General features: G+C 40.0%; 1 protein-coding gene across 4 annotated transcripts in view; it reads right to left on the bottom strand.

The window, feature by feature from the left end:
* LOC109897766 (chemokine-like protein TAFA-5) overlaps positions 1-26,541 on the bottom strand; it is a 122,458-nt gene that overhangs the window by 45,580 nt on the left and 50,337 nt on the right. For 2 of the 4 annotated variants that reach the window (XR_002256269.2, XM_031833137.1), the window contains exon 1: positions 16,058-16,980. The exons of the other annotated variants lie outside the window; for them this stretch is intronic. Coding sequence is in view for 1 of the 2 variants with exons in the window: in XM_031833137.1 (XP_031688997.1) it covers positions 16,058-16,148 (91 nt within the window). In the remaining variant the exon portion in view is untranslated. Of the gene's footprint in view, positions 1-16,057; positions 16,981-26,541 lie in introns of those variants that run through there. 4 annotated transcript variants of the gene reach the window in all.

The raw sequence follows: 26,541 nt of genomic DNA, 5'->3' as shown, positions 1-26,541 counted from the left end.
AGCCGGTTACGACAGAGCCTGGGCGCGAACCCAGAGTCTCTGGTGGCACAGCTGGGCGCTGCAGTACAGTGCCCTTAATCACTGCGCCACCCGGGAGGCCGTAAAACTAGTTTTTCAACCACTCCACAAATGTCTTGTTAACAAACTATAGTTTTGGCAAGTCGTTTAGGACATATACTTTGTGCATGACACAAGCCTGAAGGTACCACGTTCATCTGCACAAACAATAATACGCAAGTATAAACACCATGGGACCACGCAGCTGTCATACCGCTCAGGAAGGAGATGCGTTCTGTCTCCTAGAGATGAACGTACATTGGTGCGAAAAGTGCAAATCAATCCCAGAACAACAGCAAAGGACCTTGTGAAGATGCTGGAGGAAACAGGTACAAAAGTATCTATATCCACAGTAAAACAAGTCCTATATCGACATAACCTGAAAGGCCGCTCAACAAGAAAGAATCCACTGCTCCAAAACCGCCATAAAAAAGCCAGACTATGGTTTACAACTGCACATAGTGACAAAGATCAACATTTTTGGAGAAATGTCCACTGGTCTGATAAAACAAAAATGGAACTGTTTGGCCATAATGACCATCGTTATGTTTGGAGGAAACAGGGGGAGGTTTGCAAGCCGAAGAACACCATCCCAAACGTGAAGTACGGGGGTGGCGACATAATGTTGTGGGGGTGCTTTGCTGCAGGAGGGACTGGTGCACTTCACAAAATAGATGGCATCATGAGGACGTAAAATTATGTGGATATATTGAACCAACATCTCAAGACATCAGTCAGGAAGATAAAGCTTGGTCGCAAATGGGTCTTCCAAATGGACAATGACCCCAAGCACACTTCCAAAGTTGTGGCTTAAGGACAACAAAGTCAAAGTTTTGGAGTGGCCATCACGAAGCCCTGACCTCAATCATATAGAAAATGTGTGGGCAGAACTGAAAAAGCGTGTGTGAGCAAGGAGGCTTACAAACCTGACTCAGTTACACCAGCTCTGTCAAGAAGAATGGGCCAAAATTCACCCAACTTATTGTGTGAACCTTGTTGAAGGCTATCCCAAACATTTGACCCAAGTTAAACAATTTAAAGGTAATGCTACCAAATACTAATTGAGTGTATGTAAACTTCTGACCCACTGGGAATGTGGTGAAATAAAAAAAAAGCTGAAATCAATCATTCTCTCTACTATTATTCTGACATTTCACATTCTTAAAATGAAGTGGTGATCCTAACTGACCTAAGACAGGGAATTTGTACTAGGATTAAATGTCAGGAAATGTGAAAAACTAAGTTTAAATGTACTTGGCTGAGGTGTATGTAAACTTCTGACTTCAACTGTGTAAACACATTTGCAAGAGGGAGGGACTCTGATTTAATTGGTCCTCAACTTGCGGCTCAGACACTCCATTTAGGATGAATTGTGTCAATTCTGAGTTAGCCTGCCCCAGAGCAGGATAGTTCTGAAGCATTTGTTGTCATAGAAATTAATCTGACTAAAAGATGAGCCACTTGTGTGGTACCAGTTATCCCGACCTGAACTCAGAGTTGACCAAAGTTACCTCGCTAACTCCTTAAACCAGATACATAGTATACCCTTCTGGTCTCTCTGGAGAGAAACTGCCATTGGTCTGTCGTTCTTTCCTGCATATAGGCCATAATTGTTGGGGCCTGGTAGATATTGGAGTAGGGAGAGTCCATGGGCCCATTCATAGGAGTTCATCAGCATGCGAGAGGGCACCCGCGGTCACTGCAGTGACTGAATGCAGACTTCCCAACGCCTAGGCTTTAATCTCTCCCCTTCATCCATTCATTCAGCCTCAGAAATGGTGCTGTGGATCAGCTGTATGGTAAATATACTCACACACATCCTCTCTCTTTCCCTCTTTCTCCCTGCTTATTTCCTTTCTCTCTCAAACTTTTTTTCACACACACATCTCCCCCTGTGTGACCTTCCATGTCTTAGTACTATCTTAGTACTACCCCCCTTGTATGACCTTCCCTGTCTTAGTACTACCCCCTTGTATGACCTTCCCTGTCTTAGTACTACCCCCCTTATGTGACCTTCCCTGTCTTAGTACTACCCCCTTGTATGACCTTCCCTGTCTTAGTACTACCCCCCTTATGTGACCTTCCCTGTCTTAGTACTACCCCCTTGTATGACCTTCCCTGTCTTAGTACTACCTCCCCCTGTGTGATCTTCCCTGTCTTAATACTACCTACCCCAGTGTGACCTTCCCTGTCTTAATACTACCTCCCCCTGTGTGACTTTCCCTGTCTTTTCTTTCCTCTCAGGGTTCGATTCCTTTTCCCCCCCATCTCTGATCTCAATCCTTGACTTCTACCCTCAGAAAATACTTGATCAAAGGTGCTCTGACATAGGGTAGCAAAAATAACTCTGGATAGGAAAATCACAGTGCAAAGCAGTAAGATACCAAAGTGCAGTACTGCATAAACATTTCATATGCAGAGCATTTTAACTAAATTTGGTGAGCAAACTCTGACCTTGGATATGCACTTAAGAAAAATGGTGGCTCTACATAATCTTGGGTAAGAATTTATGTGCTTGCCAGGGACAGGCTTTATACTTCAGGGTTTACCTTGCTTGGGGCATCTTATTTCAAACATGTAAAATTTTCAACATGTATTATTTGTCTCATGGCATTGGTGAAAAGTGATGCTTACCCAATCCCTTAATATGTCCCTATTGTACAGTTTATGTACTTAAGAATTACTTTGGAAACAGAACACAAAAATGATTCCTTATTAAATATGGCTAATAGTCAGTTGTTGATGCTTATTGAGGAAAAAAGCTAGTTTTGTTCTTAAGTAGAAATCAAGAACCATGTTGTTTGGAAGGAAAAATTAGACTCAACCATGTAGCTTATCAAACAGACACTAATCTACCCAAACATATTTTAGTGATAAGGCTGAGCCCTACTAAGTACCCCAAAGTCGTGAAGGGCGACAACGCCGGCTTTGACAAGATAAATGTGTCTTGGGTCTGTGTACGTACCGAGTGACAGTGCAACTGCTTGCTACGTCAACCACCACTCTCCACTTCAGTTAGTCCTTCGTTTTTATGGCAGTCAAACTGACAACTGTGTCACCCAGAAGAGGCTTTTTCCCCTGACAATGTCCTGTTATTCAAAAACCCTATTTTACAACAAAAAGGAATCACTGTGAAGAGCCGTCTTACTGTGAAAGGACGAATGCTACACATTCAAACATATTTCCTTGACAGGGAACTAATTTATTTCTGATCTAATGTAAAGTGCTTAATGAAATAGTCAAGGACAATGATATGAAATGGAGGTACAGACAGAATCTACATGCTAACAATAGCCTTGTCTGAAACAACAACAATCAGGGAGATTGAATGCAACAATCCAACATGGATCCTACAGGAACACATAAACAACATGTTCACCAAGCTTAAAAACCAAACTGACCTCCCTGTTTTGGCTGCTGGGATTTAGAGAGGGCTGCTTAGAAGAGGACGTTTCCGTGGTGAACCCCTTGGAGGCCTGGGTATACTGTGGAGGGAGTCTGCCGGTTGTCTGTCCCCTTGCCAGATCATCTTGGCACTCATCCGTGGCTTACCACAGCCAAAAGGCAGCACTGACAGTGATACTTGTCCCACAGGAGTGGATTGAAAAAATGAACACAGTACAGTATCAGAAAATATGTCTGTTTCAAAGGACATGTGCCCACATACACACTTGTTTACAAATCTAAGAGTTGAAGACCACAAGGACACCAAGCTTGTATACATTCATGATGATTTAGGCGATTAAGTAGCTTGTCCTTTGAGATGAGTCAACCCCCCAAAAATCTGTGTTTGTTTATCAAATTTAAAAAATCAAATTTGTTACATGTCTCTGAAGAAAAGAGAGATGCGATTTACTCGGCAATGGAGAGTGAAATTACTTGAGTACTTCAGTTCTTTGCCACTACTTCAGTTCTTTGCCACTTCTTTCACTCCTAGTGAAAAGGCCAAAGATATGCTATGGTAATGTTCCTGTCCAAATGACATATTGTAATGCAGTGCACTGGCTCATGCTTGGTTGAGTCCATGTTTTAAACAAGGAGATGTAGACATCGGCTGAGGCTCATCATGAGTCTTGTTCTGGAGGCAGCCCTGCAGAGTGGTCACTAGCTGGCACAGCCACAAAGTCATAACATCTGATTTTGAACCTAACCATAACCCTAACCATAAGTTAAGACCAAAAATAACATTTTTTTATACATTTTTACAGTATAGCCAATTTTGACTTTGCAGCTGGCCCATACACAGGGAAATCGCTCAGTTCTGCCTCCAAGAAAAGACTACACTAAAGCTCCATTGCTACTAGTAGGGTCTAATAGGGTCTATAGCCAAATCGTTATTCCAAGACACATTTGAAAAGAGATGTCAGCTTTCAAGCCACATTTAGAGAAGAACGCACTATAAAAAACTTTATAAGATGAATTAAATCACAAGATTAGTCCACAGCAAAAGTGGCACAAAATAAGAGATTGCAGTTTTCCTGGCTTTCAGAATAATTCCTCCTATACGAACCCAAAAAGCATGTCGGAATCTGCAGTGTGTGTGTGTCTGTCTAGCCATAAATTAACTAACCTTGTAATTGTGTTTGACAGCCTGTATAAAGATATGACTCTGGACCACTCCAATCACTGGGCCACTCCAATCACCGGGCCACTCCATTGCGATTCCCCAGCCTCAGGACTGTATGGGAGCTAATGTATCTCATCACTGGTATTCTCACTGCTCAGGCAGCCAGTGAAAGACAGTCTGATAATGGTTATCACCCCCCCCCCCCCCCCCCCTCCCTGACTGCTCATATGGCGATAGCAGAGCTACTTCAGAAGTGTGAATGCTTCTTTCCATGTAGAAAGGGGCTAACATGTGACATGGAAGTCAAAAATTCTAAATGGTTGGATTCGAGTGGAATGGCATTTTTCATGTAGCTTGTGTGCATGGTTAAAGGTAAACATGAAAGATGTGTCATTAGACTATGGAAACGCTCCATCTACCTAGATGGTTTCATTGACAGACAAAGGTCTTTACTTTGACATAAACATACTGTGACTCTTGTAAAGCTTTTGAAAATGTATTGTGACCCACCAGGTCAACCAGACCTTTGTCTCTACTACCCAGAACATGTATTTTATTGAACCTTTATTTAACTAGACAAGTCAGTTAAGAACAGTTTCTTATTTACAATGACGGCCTACCAAACAAACCCTAACCCAGACGACGCTGGGACAATTGTGTGCCACCCTATGGGACTCCTAATCACGGCCGGTTGTGATACAGCCTGGAATCGAACCAGGGTCTGTAGTGCTGCCTCTAGCACTGAGATGCAGTGCCTTAGACTGCTGCACCACTCGAGAGTCTTAAGCTGCCATCCAAAAGGAATTGGCCTCAACAGACCATTTGGGAAACACTACTGCAAATACTAAGCTCTATACCTTATTCTGAATGACACAAACAGAGCTTTTTACTTATTCGATCATATGTTGAACAAAATGCCTGGTTCAGCACCAGTTGAAGCCCAAGAGAAAGGTAGTTATTTGCAGTAATTCATTCTGCCAACATTTAGATGATGTATGACGCTTCGGTCGAAGAGCCAAAGAGGAAACTCAGTAACGGGTATCCCATGGTAACCACAGAGAACGGCAATAGCGTTCCTTCTATCTGTCGATCTCTCCCCTGCTCTCTCTACTCACCACCTCCAATTCATTCCTGTCCTTCACGCCTCCATCTAGCATGTTCCACAGAAATGAAGCCGACAGACAATAGCTAAGTTTCCATCCAATTGGTGACAGATTTGAATGTGAATATTCTAAAACCGCACAATAACAACACGTACATGTTCTCACCAGAGATGTGTTTCCATCAAATTGACTTGGGTTAGGCTGTATATGTTGACATAATGCACATACAAATAACTTATTGGTATTATTTGTATTTGTCAAACAGCAACCAAGCATTGATCATCATGTCAGTAGAATTAGACTCTTGATATTTATTGGAAAGTTCATCGTCATTTATTTAATCTGCAGACTAATGAACTGCATGCTTTCCTGAGTCGTAGTGGGAGGACCACACACCATGGTTATTATATCAATATTGTCATCATTTGTCAACATTTGGTTTACCAACCATTTTTATTTTTCCATCAGGCCTGTCATGACACTTTCTTGCCTAAAAAAGTTTGAATGGAAACTGACTAGGAAAAAAGAGGAGCTCAATGGAGTGGTGATAAAGAGATACATAGAGGACTAGTTCCCCCAAGCATGTTTTAGCAAAGTGCCATGGAGGACATTCAGTGCCATGGAGGACATTCAGAAAATGCAAAAGCCCACATTCACACAACTTTAAGTTTGAAACATTGTGTCATTTTTGACTGGTCAATTTCATAATCTCTTGATCGATTCATCATTTCCACCGGTCACTTTCCAGCACAAGGCTAGCCTTTATACTACAGGAACGTTCAGATAGAGTTCTCAGCGGACTAAGAATCAAGAAAGGTTACAAGGCCCTGCATTGAACTTGGAATGAATACAAAAATTGTTGCACTTCTGTGTGTATTTACTGACTGACCATAATAACCAATAATTTCTACTGTTTTTATTTCCATTTATTCCCAGTTTGACAAGGGCACATTCACTTCATATCTAGATAATAATTGTTATTCCCAACAGAAACTATTGTGCAACGTACTGTATCTATCCTGCCTATCATCTATCTGCCCAATTATTTACAATGTCTTTCAATCATCCATCCATCCATCCATGTTATCCACAAACCATTTGTGGGTAACATAAATTACAATATTTTAGACAAATGGTCCATGGAGTGTTACCTCTTTTACAATCAATACAGTATAATGTATGCTGTACATATGCACCTGCATGTTACTCCACCTTAACAAACATAATGTTTCCAACTAATGTTGTGGTTGCTTAGATTGACAGATGGATGGATAGATGGATTAAAGGATGGAAGTTGGATGGATTATTTTATTCGGATCCCCATTAGCTGACGCTATGACGACAGTCTTCTTGGGGTCAGACTTAATGAAAAAGACTAAAAGACTTTACAATTTATATACATTTAAAACCATTAACATGTAGACATTTCAGACATGGGTGGATGAAGGAAGATGGAAGACGGATGGATGAATGATGGATGGATGGATGGATGAAAGACATTGTAAATAAAAGTTCGGCAGATAGATGATAGGCAGGATAGATACAGTACATGAATATACAGTTATGCAATTCAGAGTCATTTGTCAAGGGCACTTCCTTGTTTAATCTGTGTTTTAGTATATATAGTATAGATATTTACTAGTAGAGAAAGCCATCTGAATTATTCTTCAAAATACTATCTAGAATTTTGCATATACTACTTCATAGAGAGCTTTACATGTAAGACAAGGAAAGTTTATGTACAGGTTCACAAAAAGAAAGATCTGTTTTAAGCATGAAATTCAAACAAATGTTAACCAGACACACTTTCCTTACTTTGAGAAAAATGCGTCTTCCATTTCCCCTATTTCAGATAGAGCAACTCCAGTCCTCGGGGGCCGGTCACACTTCTTCCCCATCCCTAGCAAACACAGCCGATTAAACTAATTGCATTCTAAACTGAAGATCATGACTAGTGATCAACTGGTGAAAGGCAAAAGCAATGAGAGCAAATGAACACCATGTGATGCTCTTCATTGTGGAATAAACATCTCAGGCATAACCAGGCCCACTCATGATCACAAATAATGAAATTATAGCAGGAAATGAGAGAGAGCTTTCTGTGGTGATATTGCTTTTTCACTTGCTACATAGCCTGAATCATAATATTTTCCAATTGCTTTCAGTTGGGATACAATTGCAACTGGCATGCAATTTATTCAAGGATGAGGGAATAAGGGAAAGTGACATTCATTGATATGGGATATTCATTAAAAGCCATATTTTTTTAATTTCCTCCAAATTGAAAATAGGAATAACAATCACGCAATGCACTAAATAGCCGTGCCACAAATGCAGGTTCCTTTGTTTGGCCTTCAAGTCAAAACAGGGAAATAATGATTAGGTTGAAATTGCTTTTGACATCATGCAGCGTCGGTTGCTGTTCTTCTTATAATGGTTAGTATCTCTATTACCATGGCGTGTAAACAAACCCATACCCTATCATCTTGTGTCATGATGCTTCTTGCCCCCAATGTCAGAGATGTTTTTTAATTTTCTGAAAACATGGCAAGTCAGCCATTTTGGCTGATTAAAATTGGTTCACACAACTAGTTCAACATAGCCTCACTACATACATTGCATTCGAAAGGTATTCAGACCCCTTGACCTTTACCCCATTGTTATGTTACAGCCTTATTTTAAATGGATGAAAAGGTTTGTTTCCTTGTCAATCTACACACAATATATAATGACAAAGCAAAAACAGGTTTTACATAAGTATTCAGACCCTTTACTCAGTACTTTGTGAAGCACCTTAGGCAGTGATTACAGCCTTGAGTCGTCTTGGGTTTGACGCTACAAGCTTGGCACACCGGTATTTGGGGAGTTTCTCCCATTCTTCTCTGCAGATCCTCTCAAGCTCTGTCAGGTTGGATGGGGAGTGTCGCTGCACAGATATTTTCAGATGCCTCCAGAGATGCTTGATCGTGTTCAAGTCCGGGCTCTGTCTGGGCCACTCAAGGACATTGAGACTTATCCCAAAGCTACTCCTGCATTTTCTTGGCTGTGTGCTTAGGGTTGTTGTCCCATTGGAAGCTGAACCTTCGCCCCAGTCTGAGGTCCTGAGCGCTCTGGAGCAGGTTTTTATCAAGGATCGCTCTGTACTATGTGCCGCATTGAGGCCAAAGAGTTCAATCTTGGTTTCATCAGACCAGAGAATCATGTTTCTCCTGAGGAACTCTAGAGCTCTGTCAGAGTGACCATCGAGTTCCCTGTTGCTCAGTTTGGCCGGTTGGGCAGCTCTAGGAGTCTTGGTGGTTCCAAACTTCTTCCATTTAAGAACAATGGAGGCCACTGTTATCAAGAACCTTCAATGCTGCAAACATTTTTTGGTACCCTTCCCCAGATCTGTGCCTTGACACAATCCTGTCTCTGAGCTCTATAGACAATTCCTTCGACCTCATGGCTTGGTTTTTGCTCTGACATCTGTGAGAGCTTATATAAACAGTTCTGTGCCTCTCCAAATCATGTCCAATCAATTGAATTTACCACAGGTGGACTCCAATCACATTGTAGAAATGTCTCAAGGATGATTAATGGAAATAGGATGTACCTGATCTAAATTTTGATTCTCATCGCAAAGGGTCTGAATACTTAAATTTGCTAAAACGTCAAAAAACCTGTTTGCGCTTTGTTATTATGGGTTGTGTGTAGATTTGAGGATTTTTTTTTACTGAATCCATTTTAGAATAAGGCTGTAACGTAACAAAATGTGGGAAAAGTCAAGGGGTCTGAATACTTTCCAAATGCACTGTACAGTGTAGCTATTAGTATTAGCAAGTAATGTTGAACACTAGCTAGCTATTAGTAGTAGTAGTAGTAGTAGTAGTAGTAGCTGCTAAGATAACTCCCTAAGCCTAAATGCTATAAATCATGATAATGATGATAGTAAGCTAAATTTTCATAAATTCCTCTTCTCTCCCACAGATTCCCATAAGATCTCAGGCTCCAGGATGGGAAATGCTTAACAAGAAAGAAACAGATGAAGACACAGAAGGGGACCATGCAACCCTTGGTTTTATTTCAAATAGTTAATCTGGTTTCAATTTCTATTCTGATTTGGGGAGAAAAATACCCCGTTTATCTGAATTAGCTAGGCTACTCACTATACCAATGATAGGCTACAGATTTTAGTCACTGCAAATAAAATTGTTTTCCCAATGTATCTTTCTATTAAATTACATTTTGCTCTCACTATGTATTGCATTTTTGAGGAGAATATATGCTGTTATAAATAGCCAGAAGGTTTCCACTTTCTCTGAAGCTACATTTAAAGAAAATTCTAAATATTGGTCGACCTAACTCATTAATAAATGCTCAGCAGGTTTCCACTTTATTTAATGGTATCTTTTTAGCAGTTATAAAATGTTGGTAACTCATTTGTTAATGCTCAAAGGATTGCCACTTTAAAATTCGGTATCATTTTAGCAGTTATGCATGTGGATAAATCATTTATAGATAATTTGAGAGTTCACTCAGAGCTTAGACATACTGTACAGTGCATTTGGAAAGTATTCAGACCCCTTGACATTTTCTACTTTTTGTTAAGTTACAGCCTTATTCTAAATGGATTTAAAAAAAAATGTTTCCTCATCAATCTACACACAATCTGAAACAATCTGAAATAACTTATTGACCTAAGTATTCAGACCCTTTGCTATGAGACTCGAAATTGAGCTCAGGTTTATCCTGTTTACACTGATCATCCTTGAGATGTTCCTACAACTTGACTAGAGTCCATTTGTGGTAAATTCAATTGATTGGACATGATTTGGAAAGGGACACACCTGTCTATAAAAAGGTCCCACGGTTGACAGTGCATGTCAGAGCAAAAACCAAGCCATGAGGTTGAAGGAATTGTCCAGAGTGCTCTGACACAGGATTGTGTTGAGGCACAGATCTGGGGAAGGGTACCAAAACATTTCTGCAGTATTGAAGGTCCCCAAGAACACAGTGGCCTCCATCATTCTTAAACGGAAGAAGTTTGGGACCACCAAGACTCTTCCTAGTGCTGGCTGCCCGGCCGAACTGAGCAATTGGGTGAGAAAGTCTGAATACACTGTACTTAAAGGCAGTATTGGGTACTCATCACTACATAATGTACATGAGAGAAGATTCAACACTGTTAATTAAACATGATCAGTCAATGAATGGTGGGTATGAATACCAAAACATTCACAACATTGTGGGAAGATACCATCAACGTTTCTCCAACCAAAAGGAATTACGGTTACCATTTCACAATAGAGCATTCACCATACTTGGAGTGTTGATATACTCTGATAAGGGGTAATATGTTAGGAATAATGTTCCTGCTGAGCCACCAGGTCTATGGACATAATGGAGATTGGCTATATATTTATTGCACTTTGCTTAAAGTTGCAGTAAAAATAATGTATATATATACACAACTTGACAGTGTTACGTCTATGAAATGACAGTATTCTGCAGAATAATTTTTACTGTAAAATCTTGATTAATTTTGTGCTGTCAACAAAAATGGGACTGAAATGGGAATTAAATGAATAACCCCTTGCTCGCTACCAACCTGTAATGTCCTGCTACAGTGCAGCTATACCACTAGATCTGTGAGCGTAAAAGAGATTTAAACTCACATGGTACAATTTGGTATCTTGTAGATAACGGGATATTTTTCTACACATCAATCAGAGGCGGCTGTCAATCGTTGTCCCTGATTGAGAACCATACTTAGGCAGCCTGTTTTCACCCTTGAGTTGTGGGTGATTATTTTTCCATTTCAGTATTTGCACCATTTGGGACTGTTTCGGTTTTCATTTTGATTCTCTTGTTCTTTTGTATTTTATATTCAATTACATTATGGATACATACCACGCTGCATTTTGGTCCTCCGATCCTTCCTACTACTCCTCCTCAGAGTAGGAAGAAGAAACCCGTTACACCACCTCCCACATGGTCACGAACTCTGCATTATATTGAATATATTGGGTAGAAAATGTACCATTATACTAGATTATCAGATTATCCGCACATGTACCCTAAAAAGTACCATTTGAGTTCCTATGTGTACCTACGAAGGCACCTAATGTGTACTTTTGACCTTTTTGTACACCAGGGAACAACAATGTACCATAACCATACTCTTATATTTGAGAGTGTGTGGATACATGTTCTTGGTAACAAATAACCATATGGTGGCAGTCACGTATGTATGCTTGATCTGATTAAATCTAGACCTTAATGTCAAGTGTCCTTGAGCACAGCTACTTTTCGTTGTCAGATAATTGCATGATTAGCAACATTTAGCAAAGTGAAGAAATGTATTCTTGCCAATAAATCTGTGGCCGATATGTGTCACGGCCATTCATGTTGCTAGCATCCAAGAGGCTGTGAATTAAAATCATAGGTGTTGTTGTGTCTGTCCCAGGTGTGCTAACCAATGTTGATGTCAATTCCATTTAAGTTTCAGTCACTTCAGAAAGTGAACCAAATTCTACATTTTCCGGTTTTGTACAGTTCAAAGTTGTACAGTATATTTACTGTAAAAATACAGTTCAGCTGTATAAAAACATAAAAAGTTGTTTCCACCATTTTCACTGGTACTCAGTAGCTGGTAACTTAATATAAAATTAAAGGATTTAAAAAAAACTTTGTGCCATAAGCACATCGAAAGATTTACCCTACGTTTACATGCAATTGCAAGCGAGGTGTGCCACATTAACTTGCAACACGGGCCAAAAAGTACCCAAGTGTATTGCAATTCACAGTAAATGCACTAGCGTTAAAAATGTTTGGGTCTCTTAGAAATGTCCTTGTTTTTGAAAGAAAGACATTTTTGGGTCCATTAAAATAACATCAAATTGATCAGAAATACAGTGTAGACATTGTTAATGTTGGCAGATTTTTAATAGAATATCTACATAGGCATACAGAGGCCCATTACCAGCAACCATCACTCCTGTGTTCCAATGGCACGTTGTGTTAGCTAATCCAATTTTTTTTATTTTAAAAGTCTAACTGATCATTAGAAAACACTTTTGCAATTATGTTAGCACAGCTGAAAACTGTTGTCCTAATTAAAGAAGAAATAAAACTAGTTGACTAGTTGAGTATCTGGAGCATCAGCATTTGTGGGTTCGATTACAATCTCAAAATGGCTAGAAACAAATAACTTTCTTCTGAAACTCGTCAGTCTATTCTTGTTCTGAGAAATGATGTCTATTCCATTCTAGAAATTGCCAACAGTGAGGAGACGTGAAGTGAAGAGGTGACTCCGGGATGCTGGCCTTCTAAGCAGAGTTGCAAAGAAAAAGCCATATCTCCCAATAAAAATAAAAAGATTAAGATGGGCAAAAGAACACAGACAGTGCCTCTTTCTATTCTGGTTAGAGCCTGTTTGCTCTGTTCTGTGAAGGGAGTAGTACACAGCGTTGTACCAGATCTTCAGTTTCTTTGCAATTTCTCTCATGGAATAGCCTTCATTTCTCAGAACAAGAATAGACTGATGAGTTTCAGAAGAAAGTTCTTTGTTTCTAGCCATTTTGAGCTCGTAATCAAACCCAAACGCTGATGCTCCAGATACTCAACTTGTCTAAAGAAGGCCCGTTTTATTGCTTCTTTAATTAGAACAACAGTTTTCAGTTGTGCTAACATAATTGCAAAAGGGTTTTCTAATGATCAATTAGCCATTTAAAATTATAAACTTCGATTAGCTAACACAACGTGCCATTGGAACACAGGAGTGATGGTTGCTGATAATGGGCCAATCTGCCGTTTCCAGCTACAATAGTCATTTACAACATTAACAAGGTCTACACTGTATTTTGAATCAATTTGATGTTATTTTAAATGGACAAAAAATAGCTTTTCTTTCAAAAACAAGGACATTTCTAAGTAACCCCAAACTTTTGAAGGGTAGTGTATATAGCAAAACGCTATTACTGTGGAAATGTACAGTAAAATGACACATTTTCTGCTAAATTAACAGCAATGGCTAACCGTGTAGTTTCATGTCACATATTGAACCACATGATTTCACATGTGGAAAATCACATGATTTCACGCGACAGGTGAAAACTCGTTTTTGGTACACTTTGTGACATTTCACAGGTGAAATCCTATGACAACGTGTTTTTGGAACACTTTGTGACATTTCACAGGTGAAATCCTATGACGTGTTTTTGGAACACTTTGTGACATTTCACACGTGAAATCCTATGACAACGTGTTTTTGGAACATTTTGTGACATTTCACAGGTGAAATCCTATGACGTGTTTTTGGTACACTTTGTGACATTTCACACGTGAAATCCTATGACAACGTGTTTTTGGTACACTTTGTGACATTTCACATGTGAAATCCTATGACAACGTGTTTTTGGAACACTTTGTGACATTTCACAGGTGAAATCCTATGACGTGTTTTTGGAACACTTTGTGTCATTTCACACGTGAAATCCTATGACAACGTGTTTTTGGTACACTTTGTGACATTTCACACGTGAAATCCTATGACAACGTGTTTTTGGAACACTTTGTGACATTTCACAGGTGAAATCCTATGATGTGTTTTTGGTACACTTTGTGACATTTCACAGGTGAAATCCTATGAAATCCTATGACACTTTGTGACATTTCACAGGTGAAATCCTATGACAACGTGTTTTTGGAACACTTTGTGACATTTCACAGGTGAAATCCTATGACAACGTGTTTTTGGTACACTTTGTGACATTTCACAGGTGAAATCCTATGACAACGTGTTTTTGGTACACTTTGTGACATTTCACACGTGAAATCCTATGACAACGTGTTTTTGGAACACGTCACGTTACACTTCACCTGTACAATCTCGTGAAAATTTGAACCCACATGTGAAAGGTTATGCGATCACGTGAAAATCCACATGTGAAACTTCATGTGAAATATCATCACATGTGAAGTTACCCAAAAACACATGGTTTAACATGATTTCACATGTGCAAAATATGTGGAAATGTCACATGTGAAATCATGTGATTTTTCCATATGGGGTATTTTTTTATGAGTGAAATTATACTGTTGTACACAATCAAATCAAATACAATCTGGGATGAGACAATACTAAGGAAGAGATCCCACACTAGGGCACAATGTGCGTGAAACCAGCATTTGACCACAATTTAGCGAGAAATAAGATGGCCCACATCCCACCAGCTCTGGAAAATGGGAGCATGTCTTACTGCATCTGCTCAATGCAAACGCAGCCACATTCAATAGCTCTCACAGCTTCAGTATGTATACACCCTCGTCCATTCCAATAAAGTTTATGAAAAAATGTATCTAATCTCATAACAAAGTTGTGAACTCGCACTTAATCATTTGGTCACATATACGGCCGGTATGGAAGAGCAATTACTTTTCACAACGGCGCTTTCTCAACAGCCTTTCTCACCAAGATCCGGAAGGAACACCGGGCGAAGTGGGATTATAAATGGTTGTGCCATATATTGTCACAAAGCCCCCTTGCACGAGAAAGAGACACGCCGCGTCACCCATTACAGGCACTCCTCACAAAGCAGTGGACTACCCACCCAGGAAGGAGAGTTTGTGTGTTTGACTTGCCTGCAACAACTACCCATGACATTCATTTTAATGTAATTATTTTCTGTCACAATTACATTCACATAATAGTGGGCACACATTTTATTGTGAATCAAAATTAAGTTAATGAAGTGTGTGCAACCACTGTGTCTGTAAATATGTGATTACAACGACCTTTTCAAAACGCCAAAACATGTGGCTGGCATTCTATTCAAGTGTGAATGTCAGTTGCAACATCGAACCGAGTAATGTATGTCTTAGACACAATAAATAATTATGCTAAAATGTAATTACAATTGACCCTGACATTGTCCTTCAGTGTGACTCTGGTGCCATCTATTGAAGAATAACGAAATAAATAATTTAACAAAAGACCTCTCTATTCTTGCTCCCAACACACTGCTTTCTATCTCTCTCTCTTTCTCTGCACCAGGCATGTTATTTAATGTAATAATACATGTTGAGATATTTTATTAAACTACACCTTACAAATCTATGAATTATTAAAATCAGTATTTTATGGGACATTAAGGCGTCTTACAGTTGAAGCACCCCCAATCCTCTTCACCCCCAATCCTCTTCACAACCGATGTAGGCTAACGTTACTCATGAATGCATGAATAAATATAGGCTATGGTATTTTAACAGATTGCCATAGGCTTGTGAAATAAAACATGTGTTTCAGAATAGTGGTCTACAAAGCCAAGAAGAGCGATGGATAAGGAATTACCTTCTTTTAGAACGTGTGAGTGAATGAGGAGGATAACAAAACAGCAGACTGCGGCTCCGGTTAAAGCCCACGCTAGTCGAAGGAGCTGCATCGTTGAGGGGGAAAAAAGTCAGAAATCCCGGACGGAGCGCGCGGTCTTCAGCAGCAGCAGTTGGCTACAATGACAAATCCATTCTGATCCAATGCAGCAGTGTTTAAAAGAAAAGTGAGTTGATTCCCTAAAGCTACTCCGTTGGTTTAAATTCAAAGTAAAATACAAAATAGGCACAATCCATGACAGATAATTTATATGGATCCCTTCAATTCCAAATTAATGCAACCCTTTCGTTCTTCAGATAGCCTATAATGGAGAGAAAAGTTCAAGTCGTTAGACCATCACATCATTTGAAGTGAGGCATTTTCTCACTTTAATTTAATCTGCTTTTCACCGCACATGATTCTCTGAGCTTGGAGCGCAGTGACTCTGTGATTCCCACTCTCCGGGATGGCTAGTATGATATGAGACGGCTGCGCCACCGGAACACTTTGCAGCAATTGCGTAAAATGAAATTTGTCTCGATATTTTCCGCATGAGATATATCACTAACTAGACAGTGGCTGCCGGTTTGGGAAACGTCCATCTTCGCTGTCTCCAAGTTAGATCTCTCTTCGTCTTGTACCCATTTCGACTCGTTCCATTGTGTTTCACAATATTCCCAAAACTGATGGATAAGAAGTCAATATGAAACCACATCAAATAGGAGCTCACTGCTCACAGACTACGCTGAGCATCAGGTCCAGTACCATGTAATGCAAATACCCGGATAACTTGTGAAATTAATGATGGGCAGCTCGTGGAGACACTGCGGCGTCACTATACTGTTCAATATACCAATACGTCTCGGGCTTGCCCCTGTTCTTACCCGCGGCTTCACGAGCGACTTTCACTGAGCTCTCTACGTGACGTCACATCCATTAGTGTTTTATCTCCGGGCAATTCCACAGGCTGTTTTCGGTTGAGGGCATATCGGGGGACATGATTCCGTTAGACCCATGACTACCTCTCACATTTCGCACAAAGACTTTGATACCTCCCATGCATCGATGATAATTTTGGAATGTGAATGTAGTGTTGCAGCCTAGCTAGTTCCATTTAATTAATGTCCCTTTCCAGATTGAGTGCATGCATACATTATGCACATGCCTTAGAATGCGTAACATAAAACAGGGGGAGTGCAGGAATAAGCTATGAGGGAAAAATAAATCGGTATCATTTGAATATAGCCTACATGCATTCAAAACACCTTTATGAAACATACCAAGACACTATGAGGGTTGCTGTACCACTTTCCTGCAGTCAAATGACCAAATCGCCCTCTAGTGGCCTCATGGGTGGAACGTTATTAATATTGTTCAGAATTTCATAATTAATATAGATTTTTTGAAAAAAATCCAGTGTTATGTTAACGGTTTTGTTATATTTCAGTCTTCTTTGATGTATATAAAGTGTAATATTGGGATGCAAACTCAAAATGTAATACATTTCAACTGATATGGTACAGGTGTCTTCTTTTTGTTTTAAGCCCATAAGCATGTGTGTGATGTGTATACTTTTGTTTCAAAGTAGATTTGTTTAAGACTACCAATAAACACTCTGTGTGACCCTGATTTAGCTCACTGGAGTAAAAGTTAAGGCCAGGCATCACACCCTCATTGCATATTTTTTCCCCCTTTAATCATATTACAATCAATTTATACCAGTTGAATTTAGACACAAATAACACTTTTTGAATTACTATTTTTTGGAAAATTCGGTGATAACTCATAAAAAAAAGGTACACATCTGCATATCATGCAAATCCATTTTTCTGTATACTGGATGAAGACAGCCTAAAAATATTGGTTTTAATTTGTTAAGACACTCCAGGACCATAGCAGTTTGTGTCATAAATATTATTAAATGTTTCTATCTGTAAAATACTTAAGATATGCATGGACAATTCTTTTTTGTGGCATTTTCCAAAGAAAATGTTAACTAGAATAAAAATGTACAACATATTAACAATTCCCTCAAGACTGGAGAATATATCCAAGGATAACCACACCATATTTGGTGAATGCAGATGCTTCTGAAGCTGAGAAAAATGAGTTGGCGTGTGGGAAGAGTCTGACTATCTGGAAATGGCAGTTAAAGACATGTACACTGAATTTAGACTACCAAACAACTATTTAGTCGCAATCACCATCTCTTACAAGGAATTGACTAAATATAGTCCAGTGTTAACCCTTTATGAAATGGGCTTATAAATTGTGCAATATAATGTAGTGAGCTTTAAAATGATTAATGTATGTCCATTTTAAAGTGATAAACATGTTCTTAAGTGTGGATGACTGTAGTATGATAAACGAAAGTGTATTTTCAAGAAAGTCAAAATGAATTAAGTTGCCATTTGTGTCACTTCAAAGTACAGCACCGTTGTTTACAAATTGCAGGCCAGATTTCTCCAGGTAGCCTTCTTATGATGCTTCTTTGTTTAGGTTCTAGGCCTATCTGTTAGTCTAATCCATCCACGACTACAGCAACACATCAACAATACAAATAGGCCTCTCTTTATCCCTCTTATTATAAACAAGAGTCCGCAAAACAGAGTTGAGTGATACAGAATAAAAGTGTAATTCAGCAGACAAATGCATGTTCTAACGGTTCATATTGTCTGCTCTCTGTCCGTCTGTGAGGCAGCTGATGATGCGCACAGATTTGAAAACACCAGCGGGTCTGTTACAAAGTGGCGTTGAGGATGCTTGTTTGAGTTAATGACTGAAACATTTGTGGTCGATTTTCACTCAGCAAGGTATTGGGAATATTTTCCACTTGCTATAGCTGGACCATGTTTTAAACATTACACTGGATATTTGGTTCTCTCTCGCCAATAGCTATTGAACCACACATGCCATGACTGGGGAGGATGGAGAAACAATCAACACCTATTTTTAATTCATAAAAATATTTTAAGATTTTGTATTTCAATCTCCAATAGCTCTTAAACAAAGCGTGTCATGATTACGAGAAGTATATATTCTGAATCTGGGGAGGATGGAGAACAATCCAGGTGTTGTTCTCCATCCTCCCCTTTTCCAATGTTTTTGTACCTCTACTCTTGTCCCCTAAGATAGACCTACACTATTGGCTCTTCTAATGACTGTGTGCCATAATATAGTTATCTTAAGAGAGTATCACAGCAAATACGGTATACTCATCTATTGGAAAATAGTATACATTTTGGAGCCTTGTAGAAAAGCCTAACCACACATGATTCTCTGCCACTGTATCCATGGCAGCATGGTACGTGTACTTGAAAAACATTATAAAAGGTCATTCTCCAGAGCAAATTATCTTTAGATTATAGGCTACTGACAAGGCTCTTTTATAACTACAATCTGCCTTTTTTGCTTTACAGAAAGCCTTTGTTGAACTGAAACTGGTACTTAATGCAAAACTAAGTATAGGTTATTTTTAAAAGAAAATGGTGCCCACATTGTTATAAATATCAGGGTATCTTTCAAAAAGCATATTGATGAGTTAGTTAAGAATAAAAAATGGCTTTTCTTTATAGGAATAAGACATGCCTTTTGTTAAATAGCAGAAAACAAATCATTCAGTCGACGGTCATTCCGGCTTTAGACTATAGGAATATCGTCTATATAAATGCAGCTGCCACTGTATTGAAGCCAATGGACGCAGTTTATCATTGCGCACTATGCTTTATTACGGGCGATAGGTTCAGTACACATCACTGTATCAGAACGTAGCATAGCCTTCTTTCTATTAAGTCTCGTAATGTTTTTGTTTATAAACCCTCTTGTGCAAACTTCCGCCACACCTTGCTTCATTGTTAAATTACAGGCATACGAGTCACTAGACCAGATCACAGCGATGGCTAACTCTGGAGATCCATTTGGTCTTCACTGAGTTAGGTAGATGTGTGTTTAGCTTTTTTGCACCTTGCTTGTGGAATGATCTCCAGAACTCTCTAAAGTTGCATGAATTGGTGCGGGTAGGGCAGTTCAGACAGCTAGTCGATTACTTTTTTAAATTGAGGAATGATCGTGTTTTCTAAGTTACTTTTCTTAAATTGTTTGTAAATATTGTGTTTTTATTGCATTGGAATTGTAAATATTGTGAATTTGTATGATTGTGTACAGGGATCCCTTGTAAAAGAGGCTATGGCCTCAATGGGATTTCCCTAAATAAAATAGATTTACCAAAATTAAAGATCTTGTAGTTATTTCTACATATTCGCTTCACCGTTAACAAATCTGCATTTACTTTTTTTAGGTCATAAGAGCATTATCAAAGATCAGGATCAAAATGTCAATGCATTTGTTTTCTCAAGCAGAAATTGAAACGTGATGATACCTTGCAGAAAACTTCTGTGGGGGCATTTTCAGGAACAGTCTACGTCTGTTGGTTCAATTATTGTCCAGAAACTTCAAAAGCAATAGACTATTGAATGGTGTAGTCGGGAAATAGCCACATAGCTAGCTAATAGTGTGTACCTCTCATGCAGGTCATCACATTGCCATAAGTTACAGTGCTGGCCTTCTGTCCCTTGTGCCTCTTTGCTATCGGCCAGGCTTCTCCTTCCCCACTGGAACAAGACCCAATCAGCTTCCTGGGAGACCTCTGATCTGCCATCCCACAAAGCACCTGGCCTTGTGTTGATAATGGATGGCTTAAACCACCCAGGATGCATCTGGCCTTGCACTGATAAAGATGGGCCTGGGGTGCTCTGAGGGAGACAAGGAGGCAGAGAGGGTTGTGGGAGAGGGATGGCTTCAGGAAATAGACTTCGGGGTCAATAGTTCAACGCATTAAATGTATTGGGAAGAGACCATACATTTCAATGAGGGAGGTTCCAGTTCATGAAGTGAATTTAATCTTACCATGTTAAAATGGATAATGATTGCAAAGCTGATTGATGTATAGCTCTCTGTAGGTACAGGTAGGGGACAGTTGATGAGTCCCAGTAGTCGTAACTCCCTCCATGACCACTGATTGCAGACAGGACTGGATAGGCCTCCACCAGATGACACTGACCTCCGTAATCCTGTCTGATCAGTGGCTGTGAGGGAAAGGACATAAGGAAAGGAAGTATTGAAATAATTCTAGCCACAGGCCCCTGGGGCCCATCTCTACAGATTTAACCAACAACCACTTTATCCATCCAATTCCTGCTACTCTTAAATTAGAGCAGGGAGATTGATCGCTAAGCTTTTGAGGACAGGAGAGTTAAGAGAGGCCCAGGTGCTTATCGAATCCTTCAACACTTCCGGATCTGTCATGAAACTCCATCAATGTCCCCAGCCACCCTTTGATTGTGTGCTTTTTTCTCATCGATTACCTTTCTCTCACTGATGTCCATCAATGGCCTCTTATTTCATGCGAACATAAAGTGAGATATATGAACCTGGACACTCTTAGACATCATCCATCTTCAAATCGTCAAGGAAATGGAACTGCCCAACCCTCTACATGTTGGTACCATTTTATTGCATTCTGTGTCTCTGACGTTCACAGATTGTTGGCATGAGGAAATCAAGGAAGTTTTCAGAGCAGTCAACTTTAAATAGATTTTACTGTCCTGAGCTTATTGCAGAATGTTTCAAGGGAAAACTACATGATTAAATGTATGGAAACTTGTGACATTTCACAGACCATATTGTTGGTAAACTGCTGAAAAAATCCACTGCATTCTTTTCTCAATATAAATGTAATATGCAAACAATCCGCATACACTTCAATCACCATAAAATATATGTAAATGTTAGCGTATTGCACACAATAAATTAGTACGGGTGCCTTGCGTAAAACTGGATTTACTGAAATGGGGTGCATGGTGCATTTCTCAAAATTATCCCAGCCACCAACCAATGGGGAGGTGGAGAGTAAGGGCTTTGTAGATGCCTGAGGCAGTAACATTACACTAAAGATTAGAGTACGCCTTTCTTTTCTTTCATTCTTTTGTTCCTCTAGGCACTCTGCAATTAATTTGTGGCGGTGTGAGATTCCTCTTGAGTAATGGAATTTAATTGGCATGTGGTGACCACCGGGAGGCCTGGGAGCCGGTGAAGAGAAAGCACACCTGCAGAACTAGAAAGAATCTGGGCAGTGTAACGTTTAAATGAGTCCCCCCCCCCCCGCCTCATCTGCTCCCTCTATACGTGTCACGCCCCTTTTGGTCCCCCTGTTTCTGAGGCTGTAATGCGGTCTGACGGAGTAAGCGTGTAGGGTTTTGTCTCCGGCTGAGAGTAGTGGGAGGTGGTGTGTGAATAATGGTATGTGACTATCTGTGGTAGGTTGGTTGGTGAAGTGCTGTGTAATCTTGCAGGGTTTTGTCTTATCTTGAGTTTTTAGGGAGTGGGTTTTGTGGTGGGTGCTGCAATACGTTATTTTGTGTTTATGTGTCGCACCTTGTATTCAAGCACAGGGTGAGTATAGATAAAGCTTCTGATTTACTCTGCTGACAAACACCTCTCAGGTCCCTCCACCACAAGAGTATGTGTCTGTGTTCATGTTTGTGTGGGTGGGAGGGTGGAAGCTCTGCATAGAAATGAATTCAAAAATGCAATTTACACATCACCACTGTTTGTTTACCTTTCTAGACTTTTTATAGCTCATGAATAAATTATACGGTGAACGCCTAGGCAACCATACAGTTGCATATTTGTGCCTGAAAACCTTTTGTGAGCCACAACAATTCATAGATGCTGTCATACATAAGCATTATGCCCACCCACCTCGCCTTCTTGGACAATTCTAAATGTTTTTCCAGTGCAAGTTGATGACAGCTCTCAGCTCTGCGGTTTATTATAATAATATGGCCATTGGCAACAGTAGTATACCCTATGCAAAAGTTGGCCTTCTAGGTGGCTCATTGTCAAATACATTAATGATATCCAGCCAGTGCCAGTGTAGACTACATTAATGACACTGACATTTTAATGTCTCCCACATAAGAGGAACAGCCATTAGTGCCCTTGGTATCCTAAGGAGATGAATACAGGGAGAATAAAATAAGATGAGATATGGCAGGTGGAGGGAACTTGAATATGTTAAGGCTGGCTCCTGGTGCCTGCACTGGGATAGTATTCCAGTTGCGAGTTGGTGAACTTGAAGATGATGGTTCGCTGTTTGGCAATGTAGACAAAGTGTTGCACTGTAAATCCACCTTTTGAAGTAACCTGTCATGCAGACACCTGGGAAGTACAGCTCAGGTCGCCAACACTACCCAATAAGTAGGTTGCTTTACACATGAAGCAGCTTGTGCAGGTGGGTGGGTTATTATTTTTGGATTCATCCCTTTAGTGATGCATCAAGGACACACGTCAAATGATTTATTTATCTGTTATTTTACCAGGTAAGTTGACTGAGAACACGTTCTCATTTGCAGCAACGACCTGGGGAATAGTTACAGGGGATGAATGAACCAATTGTAAACTGGGGATTATTAGGTGACCATGATGGTTTGAGGGCCAGATTGGGAATTTAGCCAGGACACCAGGGTTAACACCCCTACTCCTACGATAAGTCACATGGGATCTTTAATGACCTCAGAGAGTCAGGACACCCGTTTAACGTCCCATCCGAAAGACGGCACCCTACACAGGGCACTGCCCTGGGGCATTGGGATATTTATTTGTAGACCAGAGGAAAGTGTGCCTCCTACTGGCCCTCCAACACCACTTCCAGCAGCATCTGGTCTCCCATTCAGGGACTGACCAGGACCAACCCTGTTTAGCTTCAGAAGCAAGCCAGCAGTGGTATGCAGGGTGGTATGCTGCTGGCATCAAAACATCTGACATAGGCTTATTGTGAAGAGCAAAGCATCAATGGATATGTAGTTGGAAGTAAATGCATGGAGAACCACTAAAATAACCACTATCTAAGGACAGAGCATTTGTTGGCATGATGTGTGTCTAACCTAACAAGACCTATTCATCCATTGTTGGACAGTTTGTTTGCCTATGTGAAAAGTTCTATGCTCTCAGAGATAAACAGAGAGGTCGAGCCTCAAGGCAACTTGGTTTGCCCTGTCAAAGATAGACAGAAGACTCAAATCAAGGTCTCCAAGTGTCAATCAACCCCACAGGGGGTCACAAATCTAGACGTGGAGTATGATTACCTCACTATCAGATTGTGTGTGTGTGTGTGTGTGTGTGTTCAGTTCTCACTCACAGTAGTGGCTGAATTGGAAATTCGAAGAGACACCTCAAACCAAATGTAAGCAGCTATGCATTACAGGGGGGAGATTGTTGTTATTTATGCTGCAGTAATTGGTGCAGCAATTACTGCCTTAACGCAAAATACACATACTGTAATTTAAACATGAAGGCATAATCCATACTGAAAGTATTGTTCGGTATAGCAAGTCCAGTCCTGGCCATTAAGCTGTCTTATGGGAGATTTCTTTTAGCCACCCTCCTCTACCCACGCAAATCTACAATAGACTCAGTAAACAAAATTAACTTGAAAAGATATCTAAAACAGTATTTTGGTTCATTTTAGGTTCTGAATAAAAGGTTAAAAGATGTCTTTATCGGACGTTGAAATCAGGTTAATTTTCAGTTCTGAATTAAAGTTGAAAATACGTATTTTCCGGACATTGACGGTAGGCCTACCATCCATCCATGTGGTAGAACTACCATCCATCCATGTGGTAGGCCTACCGTCCATCCATGTGGTAGGCCTACCGTCCATCCATGTGGTAGGCCTACCATTCATCCATGTGGTAGGCCTACCATCCATCCATGTGGTAGGCCTACCATCCATCCATGTGGTAGGCCTACCATCCATCCATGTGGTAGGCCTACCATCCATCCATGTGGTAGGCCTACCATTCATCCATGTGGTTGGCCTATCATTTGTAAAACACAAAAAAAAGACATCTGGTCAGAGCCAAAAAAAAAGACGGCCAAAAGACATCGGCCGTGCTTACTGGGGTGTAGCCTTCAGTGCTGCTGCATTGGAATTTTATGAAAGCCCATCCATGTGGTAGTCCAACCATTTGTAAAACAGGCAGTTGCATTGGCCTTATTAGTCCTGATTCCTGTGACTAATCAATTTGACTATTTAAGCTCTGAATATCATCTACCCAGCTTTATCAGGAGTTATCCTGAACCTATTTGCAATGAGAATCAACATGTTTACACAGTGGGAAATGCACAAGTATTATTTTTTCTCGCTAGCTTGACAAAAAATGTACGGATACAAACTGAAACCACTGGTCATGACAATTTAGCCCATGGGGTGAAACTCCTGGACAGCAGTTGTGAGTAGCCTGATTGTCCATTTTACTTTGATCTGTCCTGTTTTTAGGATATTGTGTTTGTTAACATGTCAGTGCATTTAATTGATTGGGAGCCATTTAGGTTAGGCTATTTGATCTGAGAAATATGCATGCTTTAAAAAGTGTCAGTCTCATTACATTGTTATACATTTTATCTCCAGCCAGTATGCTACAGAAAAGGCCACATACTCTTTCTACCATAGGCGATATCCAGGGTGGACTCAAGCCTTTTGGGGGCCCTAAGTGGGAGTTGGTTGGTTAGGGTTAGTGTTTGCAGTTTTGAAGCAAATGTTCTGCAATTCTACACATTTTGCCATGATTTATGCCATGTTAATGATATCTGAGTTAGAGTGACTAGTGGTACATACACACTGAGAAATCGGACTGCCCATCGACATTTAGCACAGTAGGAGGCCGTTCCTTCCCTTGCTAGAACAAAAGACGGCCCTGCTGTTAACTGACCTGGTACCAAAGAACCTGCCATTTCGACTTGTGGCCTAGAACTTGACTTTGATCAGAGAGCACAAACTTAATGTGGGGGAGCAGACAGAACTGACAAGAAAAAGGAAAAGAGGAAACTTTTTGGTTGTCACTAGTTACCACAAAGTAACTATGTCATAATTACAGCTAACCCCCCATGATTATTATAAATAAAACAGCTAACCCCCATGATCATTTTATGATATAGGACATTTTTACTTTGTGGCTGTGGTAAATAGTGACAACTAAACCTTTCCTGGTATAATCCACCACCTTTCCATCAGAATTGTTCTAGCAACTGTATCAAAAACAATAAAAGCTGCATAAAACATTTTTCTAGAGCAATCTTTTACATCTATCTAAGGAGATTTGTGGTTGAGGACTGATTTTTTTGTTAGGTTCAGTTCAATAATGTGCACCTGCTCATAAGTTAGCTAGCTAGTTAATATTAGATTGATAATTGGGCTAGTCACACAGTTTATATAAAATGAATGGGGTGATAAGTGCAGCACAATGCACACAAAACTAAATGCTTAACCAAGCTAGCTATCTAACAAGATGATGAAGTAATTCCATTCACTGTCCATTTTCCTATACTGCCAGTGTCAGTTAATTTGCTTGCTAACGTTTGCTAAACGGTTAACATCGCCATTCAGTACAACATAGCTACTCTCAACA

The sequence above is a fragment of the Oncorhynchus kisutch genome, linkage group LG10 (assembly GCF_002021735.2).
Source record: "Oncorhynchus kisutch isolate 150728-3 linkage group LG10, Okis_V2, whole genome shotgun sequence".
NCBI classification, from domain to species: Eukaryota; Metazoa; Chordata; class Actinopteri; order Salmoniformes; family Salmonidae; genus Oncorhynchus; species Oncorhynchus kisutch.
Note: the sequence above shows the minus strand (reverse complement) of the source record. Positions and strands in the feature narration are given on the sequence as shown.